Source organism: Formica exsecta, unplaced genomic scaffold, assembly GCF_003651465.1.
Source record: "Formica exsecta isolate Colony F162 unplaced genomic scaffold, ASM365146v1 scaffold13, whole genome shotgun sequence".
NCBI classification, from domain to species: Eukaryota; Metazoa; Arthropoda; class Insecta; order Hymenoptera; family Formicidae; genus Formica; species Formica exsecta.
In genome coordinates this window covers 162072-175554 of record NW_021848632.1, presented here as the reverse complement: position 1 = coordinate 175554, position 13483 = coordinate 162072, and the positions used below count along the sequence as shown (strand labels likewise).

The following is a 13483-nucleotide window of genomic DNA, read 5'->3' as shown; positions in this document are numbered from 1 at the left end:
GATCCCTCGGTGAGAATCTGCCGGGTACTTATTCTTCCACGCTGCTGCGGTGGAGGATGGAAAAGAAAGGAGATCAATATCGGCGAACCGGATATTGAGAGGTATAAACAGATAACGTAAGTTTCGGATAACCCCGTTTAAGTGCCGATTCCGCTCCGAAGCGTGCACGTTTCTCGAGAATGAGAAGTAAGTAGAAAAAAAAAACAATAAATTTTTTTTTTCTCGACAATGGGAGAAAATAAAAGGCAAGAAATTAATATAATGCGGAAATTTTCATTTCTCGAGTTAAAAACTGTAAAGTTACTCCAGTGATATTTCTTTAAACATTGATGATGATAATTCTTTATACATTGATTACGAACATTTTGGCATGAATTTTCAGATACCCGAGAATTATTTATATCCATTCTTTCGTTATCGAATCGTGCAAATCATGATAAGCTTCAAATACATTTCGCATCCATCACATTTCGCAGAACTAACATAATAAATAGCACGCTCGTTTTCTTCGTCATCCGCTCGCTTTCATCCCGCGCGAGGGGCCAGAGTCCCGATAATTATAATCAGTCGGGTTCAACGTCAAGGCAAGGGGGACGATCGTCGGGGTCAGGGTGGTGGTTCGGGGAGATTGGCGGCAAGGAGGGAGTGGTGGGCGCGAGGGGATGATGTTGTGTGTCGTCTCCACTCGCTGCGATAGAGGGTGGACGGAGCATTTACATCATTTAATTTATGATCCTCTCTCCGCCGTGATCAGCTTGGACTATACGGATCTTCTCACTCACACAGACGTACACGCGCCCCGCGGGGTATATCAGGGCCGTAAGCGTCTCGTACAAGTACCTATATGCTTACGCACGTATATATTGACGCACACAAAGTCCCGCGACGCGCTCACTAATGCATCGGTAGAATAAATTTGCATATACATGTGACCGTGTTCGAACGGAACTGTGCGACGGAAAGAGAGAGGGCGGGAGGTCCTGATGGAACCTACGGGCAAGAACGGGAATGGAGGAATACATCGGCGTTTCCCTTCGAAATCCATGGAATGTAGCTGGTCTTGGATGGAGGGTTGGGTTGGCTGATGGTCATCGTACGACTTCGTAACAAGGGAAGCACCCGATCGGATAGTGGCACTGAAAAAGTAATGCGGTTGCTTCAAGTAATTTCATTTGGTAAAACTCGGTCCTTCGGTTTTCTTCTCCTAGTTTTATAGCGATCGCTGCAATCTCTTTTTCTCGTTCCGCCTTTATGTACACGTTTTTCGCTAATTAACTCGATTAACGAATGGTAGAGTCTGCGCGTGCTGCTATAGTAAGAATTTCTATACCTAGACGAGTCAGCGGACGTGATCTCCACAAAAGTCAACAGTATGATCTTAGACACTTTTGCATAATTTGTCTCTTTCTTTTCGCTTCGTACGAGGAAATCGCGGTCTCGCGGTTGTAACCGGCTGCCGCCACCGGATGACAACTTGCGGCGGAAACTCTGGGTATTAACGGCGGTGAAACTCGAGGAAACGGGCCGTCTTATACCATAACCTGTAATGTGTAAACGGGAGTATTTGGCCCGGGGATTACCGAAACTCGAAGTTTGATTGGCCGTGCCAAGAGTATCAAGTTTTGGCTGGGGCGCGTGAAACTTGGGTTAATTTGCCGAGGTGTACCGGGCGCAGCAAACCGAGTTTACTGGTGCGGAAAGAGAGAGAGAGAGAGAGAGAGCGGAGCGAATCGCACAATGTCGTCTCTGATTGGATTGATTCGTTTCGAGCTTTTCTTTCTGCGGCGATACCCAAGAGTTCTCTATAGAAAATGCGAATCCTACCGTCAGCGCGAAACTGCCTCTTGTTGCGCAGCGGGATGCAATAAAACGCGTCTGCCATTTGGAGGGGTCAGTGTGATAAAATTATGTTGTACAGACATTATTGATGAATATTTCATTGGTATGATGTGCCAATTTGTTACGATATTTTATAAATTTATTAATTACAATATTTTATTAATTAGCAATAATTCGTATAATATTTGGATAACCGCTCCTGAATACTTAAAAATATTGCCTTTTACATTATTACCCGCTTACAATTAGAGAAATATTTTCGATTCTCACTGTTAGATTATTTAAGATATATTGGACGATTATAGGTATGTATATAAATATGTAACGCGTGAATTGAATAATTGATATGTATAATCGGTAATACGCAATACATTTTATTCATGATATCCTGTATTTTCGTTATCATAACGTTATCGGAGCAAATCATAAATGTCCGTTATTTCAACAAGGTTTTCATTTTAGTGAGGATATTACTCATAGAAAAGAGAGCAATAAATAGATTTAATGTAGTGCATTTAAAATACAATTTTGCGGGCTTGCCTTTTAGCCAATATATTAAACTTAAATCGCATCGAGACACTGCACAGGAATCTCCAATAAAATGCCGGCGAAGGAACGATCAGAATTTCGACGATTTTATTTTATCACAACGAAACTTCGAAACGTTGTCGGTAGCCTCAACCGGATAAAGATGTAATTTTTGAATAATTATAGAACTTACGATACAGTTCTTTTAAAGCGCGCGGTAAATGAAGGCCTATCATCCTAATAGTATCATCCATGTATCGAACGAACTGGCACGAGAACGCTTTCGCGTGACTTCAAATTAAAACATGCAATTACACGGGACCGTATTTACTTCCAATTAGTTTCCGATTACCCTTCAGTCCGCTCGCATCCTTTTCCCCCATCTCTTTCCCATTCTTTCGTTATCGAATCGTGCAAATCATGATAAGCTTCAAATACATTTCGCATCCATCACATTTCGCAGAACTAACATAATAAATAGCACGCTCGTTTTCTTCGTCATCCGCTCGCTTTCATCCCGCGCGAGGGGCCAGAGTCCCGATAATTATAATCAGTCGGGTTCAACGTCAAGGCAAGGGGGACGATCGTCGGGGTCAGGGTGGTGGTTCGGGGAGATTGGCGGCAAGGAGGGAGTGGTGGGCGCGAGGGGATGATGTTGTGTGTCGTCTCCACTCGCTGCGATAGAGGGTGGACGGAGCATTTACATCATTTAATTTATGATCCTCTCTCCGCCGTGATCAGCTTGGACTATACGGATCTTCTCACTCACACAGACGTACACGCGCCCCGCGGGGTATATCAGGGCCGTAAGCGTCTCGTACAAGTACCTATATGCTTACGCACGTATATATTGACGCACACAAAGTCCCGCGACGCGCTCACTAATGCATCGGTAGAATAAATTTGCATATACATGTGACCGTGTTCGAACGGAACTGTGCGACGGAAAGAGAGAGGGCGGGAGGTCCTGATGGAACCTACGGGCAAGAACGGGAATGGAGGAATACATCGGCGTTTCCCTTCGAAATCCATGGAATGTAGCTGGTCTTGGATGGAGGGTTGGGTTGGCTGATGGTCATCGTACGACTTCGTAACAAGGGAAGCACCCGATCGGATAGTGGCACTGAAAAAGTAATGCGGTTGCTTCAAGTAATTTCATTTGGTAAAACTCGGTCCTTCGGTTTTCTTCTCCTAGTTTTATAGCGATCGCTGCAATCTCTTTTTCTCGTTCCGCCTTTATGTACACGTTTTTCGCTAATTAACTCGATTAACGAATGGTAGAGTCTGCGCGTGCTGCTATAGTAAGAATTTCTATACCTAGACGAGTCAGCGGACGTGATCTCCACAAAAGTCAACAGTATGATCTTAGACACTTTTGCATAATTTGTCTCTTTCTTTTCGCTTCGTACGAGGAAATCGCGGTCTCGCGGTTGTAACCGGCTGCCGCCACCGGATGACAACTTGCGGCGGAAACTCTGGGTATTAACGGCGGTGAAACTCGAGGAAACGGGCCGTCTTATACCATAACCTGTAATGTGTAAACGGGAGTATTTGGCCCGGGGATTACCGAAACTCGAAGTTTGATTGGCCGTGCCAAGAGTATCAAGTTTTGGCTGGGGCGCGTGAAACTTGGGTTAATTTGCCGAGGTGTACCGGGCGCAGCAAACCGAGTTTACTGGTGCGGAAAGAGAGAGAGAGAGAGAGAGAGCGGAGCGAATCGCACAATGTCGTCTCTGATTGGATTGATTCGTTTCGAGCTTTTCTTTCTGCGGCGATACCCAAGAGTTCTCTATAGAAAATGCGAATCCTACCGTCAGCGCGAAACTGCCTCTTGTTGCGCAGCGGGATGCAATAAAACGCGTCTGCCATTTGGAGGGGTCAGTGTGATAAAATTATGTTGTACAGACATTATTGATGAATATTTCATTGGTATGATGTGCCAATTTGTTACGATATTTTATAAATTTATTAATTACAATATTTTATTAATTAGCAATAATTCGTATAATATTTGGATAACCGCTCCTGAATACTTAAAAATATTGCCTTTTACATTATTACCCGCTTACAATTAGAGAAATATTTTCGATTCTCACTGTTAGATTATTTAAGATATATTGGACGATTATAGGTATGTATATAAATATGTAACGCGTGAATTGAATAATTGATATGTATAATCGGTAATACGCAATACATTTTATTCATGATATCCTGTATTTTCGTTATCATAACGTTATCGGAGCAAATCATAAATGTCCGTTATTTCAACAAGGTTTTCATTTTAGTGAGGATATTACTCATAGAAAAGAGAGCAATAAATAGATTTAATGTAGTGCATTTAAAATACAATTTTGCGGGCTTGCCTTTTAGCCAATATATTAAACTTAAATCGCATCGAGACACTGCACAGGAATCTCCAATAAAATGCCGGCGAAGGAACGATCAGAATTTCGACGATTTTATTTTATCACAACGAAACTTCGAAACGTTGTCGGTAGCCTCAACCGGATAAAGATGTAATTTTTGAATAATTATAATACAGTTCTTACAGTTCTTTTAAAGCGCGCGGTAAATGAAGGCCTATCATCCTAATAGTATCATCCATGTATCGAACGAACTGGCACGAGGCGTGACTTCCGTGACTTCAAATTAAAACATGCAATTACACGGGACCGTATTTACTTCCAATTAGTTTCCGATTACCCTTTCCCTCTCGCCGGATACACCCTCGTTCGTTTGCCACTGAATCCGACTGAAATTGATTTCTGCGTAACGATACATTTGAGTAATTCGCGCTTTTTACGAGCGACTGAAAAATTGCCGGTATTGAAAAATTGCCGATAAATGAACGACGTTTTTAATACGTTCTTATCTCTTCCTCGTTTTAATCGTTATCTCTTGAGCGGAGCATATTTTCGTAAAAATCACTTGTCAAAATTGAAACAGTTCCCGTAAAATTTATTGCGTTATATTGCTGAGGCTTGCGAAATCATATTTCTGCGTTGCTGGAGACAAAACCCCTCTCCAGAGACAAAAGTGTCATTTTCTCTCTCTCTCTCTCTCCCTCTCCCTCCTCCCCCCCCTCTCTCTCTCTCTCTCTCTTGTGGCCTCTCCGCGTCAAATATTATACGCACAAAATAAAATTCTTCAATTTGCTACGTATATATACCGTGTAACGTAGATATTCATTCGAGTTTCGCTATACTTTCTGTACAAAAATGTTTCTCTCGAATATTTTTTAGAATTTCACGACATATTTAGCTTAGGATAAATCAAGCATTGTGAACGCACTTTGAATGTGATAAAAATTATCTGAATTTGATTTTACACTGGTGCATAATCAGGGAAGAATGATTTTTCTATATCGTTACAGTATGTCAATAGACAACACCAGTTGGCTATGGCTCGTGCACTGAAGCCACAACTGCCGTCCTCCAAGCCGCCTCTCATTTCTTCATGGCAGCTACGGTGAGTGAATAAAATGCATAATATCTCTGATACACCAACCAATATAATCCTACATATGTAATATCTTGTTCGTTAAAAAATATTCGTACAAACTTTAATAATTTACGAAAAAACGAAATTTTGTGCAATATTCTTCGAGCTTGAGACTTTTTATAAAATCCTATAATATTTAATCACACAACTCTATCGGCTACATTTTATCATAATAACATTATTTTATAAAATTAAAAGTCATGAGAGAGGCTAACAGATATCGACAAATTTTTATTCGAAAAGATCTTCTGGTCCGCTTTCAAGTATATTCGAAAATAGACTTTTCTATCCCAAGCCGCATTCTCGATTTCACCTGCCTCGACGCCGCAGAGTAGCGATCGTTTGTTAAGTCGTGCATCCCAGATAGGTCACATATATATATATATATATATATATATATATATATATATATATATATATGTATGTATGTATGTGTACGAAAGATAGAAAGCCGTTCTCTATCCTTTTCTCGTACGGATAGAGTCCAAAATTCCAAACCGCCCCTTCCGGATATTCGTTTATCGTATATCTTCGAGTTGCTCGTGCACTTTAGTACGTCACGCCGCCGATCACAAAGAATTATATGTGTAACAGTTTAAGGATGGTAAACTGAGCGCGACCATAGCAACATTATCTACCTAGCTACGTTTTCTTGATAATAATCATGTTGACTATACTCGATTTGATTCCTCTCTCGCGCTTGTATTCGATACGTTGGTAACCGGAAGTAATGTAATGTCAGGTTCGAATATCTCGTCTAAATGTCATTTTCTGAGATATCTCGATTCCTTTCACCGAATACTATCATATATTTTTGAATCATTGCGTTGTAAAATGGATCGAAAGGATCATCTATGATGTTTTATTAGATAGAAAAAAATCTCTAATATTTATTGCTAAAAATGTAGCAAATAATATTAATTTTTTCACAATTATCTGAATTTTTTGAACTTCTTTAATACAATTTACATATATTCTTTAAACTTGCATAAGTATGAATAAACATTTATATCTAATTTTCGAGAAACCAATGCACGCGTTTCGAGGATTTACGGAATATCTGAGACTGAACGGGCTAAAGATATATTTCCTTAGAGATACATCGCGAGATCAGCCGCACACCATTACACCGACGTGCTTAATCGGAAAAGCGGCGCAAGATGAAAGAGCTGTAAAGAGAGGCATGGCTTCGCGTTTAGAGAACGGTGTTCGCCGTTTGAAATACGTGCGTGTCTCGATGCACGGGGGTGGGATGCGAAGGGAATGGGGTATGTAATCGAGGGCTGCCGCGCGTTCGAATCGCGTCGACTTTGCTGAATGTGCGGTGGCGCTTCGATTAATAGTTATTGGTTTCGTTGCCGGTTGCAGCGGTTGCCGCCACCTCCGCCGCCGCTTCGGCTTCTTCTTTTCTGTTCTCCTCTTCCGTGACGGAGAACCGTGATGCCAACCGCGCATCGGCAACTCCGTATAATATTAATCGCTTTCGAATCGCGCTGTGAAACGGGGGGAGCGGCTGAACAGAGATGCGGGCATCCGCAGGATACGAAAGATACGCGTAATTACGCCTTGCATTCAAGCGAGATGTTTGATATATATTTTGCAATATATATTTTCTTATCATTTGATACTTACGTAACTTTTGCTATGACAAAAAAAGAAAAATATTGATACATAAACTAGCGAAAATAAAAGCCTAACGTAAAAGAAGTTTCGCGAGATAAAATTATCGCGTTACAAGAATAAAATACGATTGACATTTCTATCAATTAACGAATACATTAATATGTCATAGAGAATGCGTTAACACGAAAAGAAATGATCGTCGTATCGATGTAGATCCGAGGAAACATTAATCGTTTTTTAATCGCGTCGCGATTTGTCGTGCGAGCGGACCAAGCAGGGGATGCGAGCGCTATCGACGCGAGCGTTCAGTTTGATCGCACCATCCAACAACACGACTTACCGCCGTCCCTGGTGCATCGTGTATCGTCTGGCGTTTATCTCTAGTCGATAACACGTGCGATACGCACCTGCGTCGAATTTTATGTCGTCACGAGCCACTCCGAGGTCTCTGGTAGGCTTATAACGCCTAACAACTACTAAAATGAAGCGCGTAATTTTTTCTTTTCGCCAATTTTTAATTCTATACTTGTCTGAAATGTATCTGTAAAAAATTTGAGTCTGCGAGAAATTAATTTATTATTTTTTATACATTTGTTGGTTATTATTGATAGATCTGCACAAATTATGATAATAATTGGCATAAATATGAAAGCACACTCTTTTAATTTCTTTATCTCGCTCGATTTATTTCATTATCGTAGATACGATAAAAGTCATTTGAAAAAGTTTGATTATGGAAGCTGGCATATGAAGTTTGACAAAAATAAAGAAATAATGAAAAATAATTGGACATTGCGTTTTTGTTAAGATAAGCGCGGATAAGCATTTTCTTTTGCAAATAATGGGGAGAGTTTAAAGGGGAAGAGAAGAAGGACACAGAAGGCGAACATAAATATTCAGTCTCTAATCGAGCGCCTCACTCCACCGTACCATCGTTAATTTTCCGTAAAGGCCGATGAAGAGAGTAAAAAGTTAAGACTGAGTGTATCGGAGAGTGTAAAAGCGTAGACGCTACGTAACGAGCAATGGGAGGCTCTTCCGGTTACTTTTCCGTCGAGTTATTGCGTCCGCGCTTCTCGCGATCGTTAAAAGGTAAACGAGCGGATGGTTCTTTTCGCGAGACGATGCTTTATCGCTTTATAAGTAGTCACGATGAAGTAGACAATCGTGAGGGCTATTACTGCTCGCCTCGCTGGTCGAAGCTAAAGCCTTCGGTCCGTTTGTAAGTGCGTTCGTTAGAATCGACTAAATTTTCTTTCTGTGCCTATGTTAAAGAATAGATTATAAAGAAATATATTATCTCTAAAAAAGAAAAATCCGCGTTTAATTAATCTTCAGTCTTGGTGCAAACTAAATTTTATAGAAATAAAATTACATTTCTTTCCGAATAGTTGCAACGTAATATTAATCAAATTTTAACTTTTTGATTTGAATTTGAATTTTAACCGATTTGATTATCAATCATTTTATGGTTTGAAAAAACATTCCCTCTTTTAAATTTATTTTGATTTATATAGATAAAAAGATTCGCGAATATATAGATAATTGATCGTGGGCAAGATATAAAATGTAAAACGGCATAGCGAATTAGCCGTGCATTTGAACCTTATTCCGTTTGCGTTGGGAATACCCGTGCTAAGCGAGTCGTGCCTCTAATTTTAAGGCAAAGCAAACCTGACGTTTCCATGCTGTTGGTTTTCATTAAGAGGCTGGGCGGCAAGCAAATGTAACCGACTGGCCGTGCTTAGCATTCAACCCCGTCTCTACCAGTCTGGTTCGCTATAAGTTTCCGCCGGTCCAGCGACCTCTTCCTCCCTCGTTGTTCCGGTCTCGGTAGTACATGCGGAGACGATAAAGATGACATGCAAACGAGACACGTGCATCTCTTGTCCCTAATCAACGTGTCAATCGAAAGCATGCGCGTTAACATTTTTCGCTCGCGCTTTTTTATCATAATTTATCAAACTAACATTATTTAAGTAAATTGTAATTATATATTCTGATTACATCTGTGCACAACATATATGTACATAAAGAATACATTACGATGAATAGCAATGATTAATATTATATCTAAGTATAATTAATCAATTCAAAGATAATATAAAAATAATATAAAGAAACATGCGAAGTATGACATATGTATCTGCTTGCAAACTTGCGTCTCAAATTTGAAGTAATTCAGGCTGAATTCATTACTTCGGATTATTTCAGGGAAAGCGAATATTTCGCGAGATACGGCCTACATATCGCTAAAAAAGGAGCGCCGGCAAAATTCTTTGAGCTTTGAGCGTTCCTCGCTCGCGTTTTTCATTAGTTAATTTTTAATTTTATGTTTTGGTGGGCGCGAGAGCACCGGAATTCGGGTCGGCGCAAAGTAAACGCGCCAACAATTTTGCACGAGATATACAAGCGCGATGGGTGCATTAGCGGGACCTTAAATACCGCCACGTGGCTTCGCGCGGAATGCACGAGAGCGGCTTTGCCCGTCGAGACCTTTCTCTCCACGCCCACGCCATTCGCTTGCTCGATGTATCTGTTCTACCGTACACGTGCAATGTACGCGCTTCGTTACGGCGAAGCCAGGGAAAATGGAAAAGGGAGATTTCTCGCTTCCCTTATATACGCTTATTGCGCTATACTTGCCCAGAAGAAGAAATCAGACTCACTCCGTGTGCTCGACCGAGTTTCCTTACGTTAGCGTTTCCCGACTTAGCCGCTTTCGCAGTATCTCAGGAAAACCAATGAAGTGAGTTCGTCGGAGAATCGCGCGAGAGATAAAATAGTGGAACTCCTCTAACTCGGAAGGATTACTTAGTTTTACGTCTGACGCTCGACTCGCGCTTACACATGCAAAGTTGTTCGAGATATCTTGTTCTCAACTCTGTCGTAGTCGTATATATTCTTGTTTTTTTTTTTATATACAGAAATTTCAGAAATGAGTTATGAAAATTAAAGTTTAATATAGCATTACAAATCTCTGTATATCTAAATGATTCCGATGAATTTTTTTTCAGCTGTTTGCTATTGCACGGTTCGAAACAGATTAATGCTTTGTTCTGCAATTCTTTTCGAGAGAAAATTATATTACGATAGAATTCCCGTAATGCTCTTTTTGTCATTACAACGAATGAATTATCCCCTTCGGCAGCAGACAGCCTCGAGAAATGAGAATGGAAAGGGTGGGCGGCGCACGAAAATGGCAAGAGGTAGAAAAAAAAAAAAAAAAAAAAAAAAAAAAAAAAGAGCTTTGTGTTACAGCCCACAACAATGCCGGTGATGCAAGGGTCGTTCTCTCAAACGATAGTCAAGCCGATGCACAATGGGCTGCAGTTTATCGCTTTTATTATTCCTCTTTCGAAATAACGTCACTTACCGTGTATGTTGAATGTCCAAATATTTGGTTTTTATCGGCAAATATTAGAGCTTTTCATTCTCCCTAGTATATTTTAAAATGCACCAATTCATCGGCATATACGCGTTGCGGTTTACAGTAAATTTATTCTCCTCTTTTTTTTCTTTTTCCCTCTGCTAATTATATTTCGTATCTAAACATGCTCTTTTGTATAACATATAAGCTTCTCGTCTCGGATAATATCGAATAACACCAACGGGTCGCGATGAGATTGACATCCGGCTCAAATATTATGGGACACATATCGGAAATTTAACTTGACAACAGAATTGACCGTATACGCCGCGCTCGCGTTTACCTCCTCTTTTTCTTCTTAAGCGTGCACTTAGTTTCGCCCGTACTTCCCGAGCCGATCCAAGCGGAGTCTAGAGTTCTCAGTACCGTAAATCCTTTAAGTGTCTCTCCGCTTTTACCACTCAGCCCTCGGACCATAGATAGCGGGCCAGGAAGATGGGGTGGTGGAGGAGGAGGAGGAAGGAGCCCTGGTCGTGAAGAGGCGGACTACTTGCGCAGTAGTTGTACCATTTTTCTTTACGTACGTCCAGTCCGGCTTATCCCGTATCGTTTTCGTGGCGTAGTCGTTCTCTCACAATCAGAAGATTAGACGATAGTCATCTTGGTGATGAAGCCGCCTAGAGAAATAAAGCGAAGCCCTTGTTCGCGACATGCGAGATTCTCTTCCCGGTACGTCGGTATGATCTCGCGACGACGTGTGTATGATGTCTCTCGGGTGAGTGTGCGCGAAAAAGAGTAAACGCGCTGGTATATAATTTCGCGAGTGCAACGTTGATAAATACGTACATATAGCAAGATTTAGAAGATTAATTACGGGAGAATTTATTACTGCGGGATATAAATAAATAAATACTGAAAATCTTTTCCGCCTCTTTTTAATTATATATTTTTAAATTGTAATGAATCGTAATTTATGGACTCATTGAAAGAGAGAGAAAGAGGGAGACATCACTATCTTATAGTATTAAATTATTTAAATTCAAGGATATTTTGCTTCCTCAAAATCATATAATTTGAAATTTAATTGTGAACATAGTTATCGTTGAATATGAAAGATCGTAAGAAATGAACGAATAAAAATGTGTAAAAAAATTTTTAATTTTGTGCTCAGAAAAATTAATATCCTATTTATTAAAGAAATTATATTTAAAACTAATATATCCCGCATTTTTTTTTATCGATACTTTATTCATCGTTCAATGTTGGCTTAACTTCAGCTCTCTCAAATACCGCAGTGACACACCGTAATATAATCAGCGATTAAGAAGTTTCGCGGAGGTTGCACTATTTGAAAAGTTAAAGGATAGTCACTACTACAAGCTGCTATGTTTTGATTTTCGCATTAATTAAGGGCGCGAGTCTCTCGTCTGTATAGACGAGCGGCGAAATGATCGCTGTACGCCGATAGAAAGAGATGGCTTTTGAAAAAAAAGATCTTTTCAACGAGCAGGTCGTGAAGCGGATATCGCGAAAAGAAATAATTGTGACATCCCCGACTTGAACGTATTTATATCCGAGCAACATGCCGGTTGTATACATGTTTTCCCCGCGTGCCGGAACATCGGGTTACTTTGTAGTCTCGTCCTAACGACGCCGCGCTCTCGCTTGATGGCGATGCTGATGATGGTAGTGGTGATGTTGCCGCTGCCGCTGCCGGCGAACACTGCTCCGGGCGCCGTGATTGTAATATAGGTCAACGTTTACACAGCTGCTTTAAGCTGGATTTACTGAAGAGCTTTCACCGTGCCACGCCAACCGGAGCAAACTAGGACGGCAAATATATTTTTTATCGTACATTTGTATACTACGCTCCCTCCCTCTTTCTCTCTCTTTCTCTCTGTCATCTCTTCCCGCATGTTACGCACAGAAACAGTTTCGCAACTCGGACTCGCGAATGCGTATACATGCGTGTCCGTGTATGCGGATGATTCTTCTATTCTTATTTTCAGAATTCATATTCAGATTCTTATTTTCAGAATTATTTATGAATGTCCAACTTACCACGCCATATATTCTTTCCTACAGATTAGTAGAATATTAATTGATGATTCTTTTATTTTGTTTATCATTATCAATCTAAATTTCTCTCTCGAGATAAAATTAATTTCAACGTGACTGTCAGTTTTAAGTTGGTGAAACTCCGACATTCTGATTTAATCCTCGGATCAACGGTTTGGTCTAGGATTATTATATCTTGTTGTGCTTTACGTGAGCGTGGGTTGTCAATTAAAATAACATAAGAACAGAATCGCAAGCGAATAGCGTTCATTCTATTACGGTATTGTATTGCGATTCCAATATTAATACACTGTCAGATATATGTAATCATTCGGAGAGCAAGGCTTTTGACCGATAACGCAAAGCTTATCGATCGATCGGGATAAGATAGAAGCTGCCGTCGATGTGCGTTGCTTTGAACATATGTCACAGCACGCGAGCGAGTGAACGTGTCCGTAAACAGAAATCCGTCTTCAAAGACGTCACCGCAGCCTCAGTTTGCGCGCTGGCGTTTAGTTTGTCTCGCGGTCTCGCGATCTTCCTGTGAATCTCACGCAAGAT

The 13483-nt window shown here is 40.6% G+C and overlaps 1 protein-coding gene across 1 annotated transcript in view; it reads left to right on the top strand.

Moving 5' to 3' along the window:
- LOC115245752 overlaps window positions 1–13483 on the top strand; it is a gene marked incomplete at its 3' end in the record, with an annotated part of 263500 nt that overhangs the window by 88796 nt on the left and 161221 nt on the right. The window contains exon 3 of the mRNA XM_029824215.1: window positions 5744–5838. Within this exon, the coding sequence (XP_029680075.1) occupies window positions 5827–5838 (12 nt within the window). The remainder of the gene's footprint in view (window positions 1–5743; window positions 5839–13483) is intronic.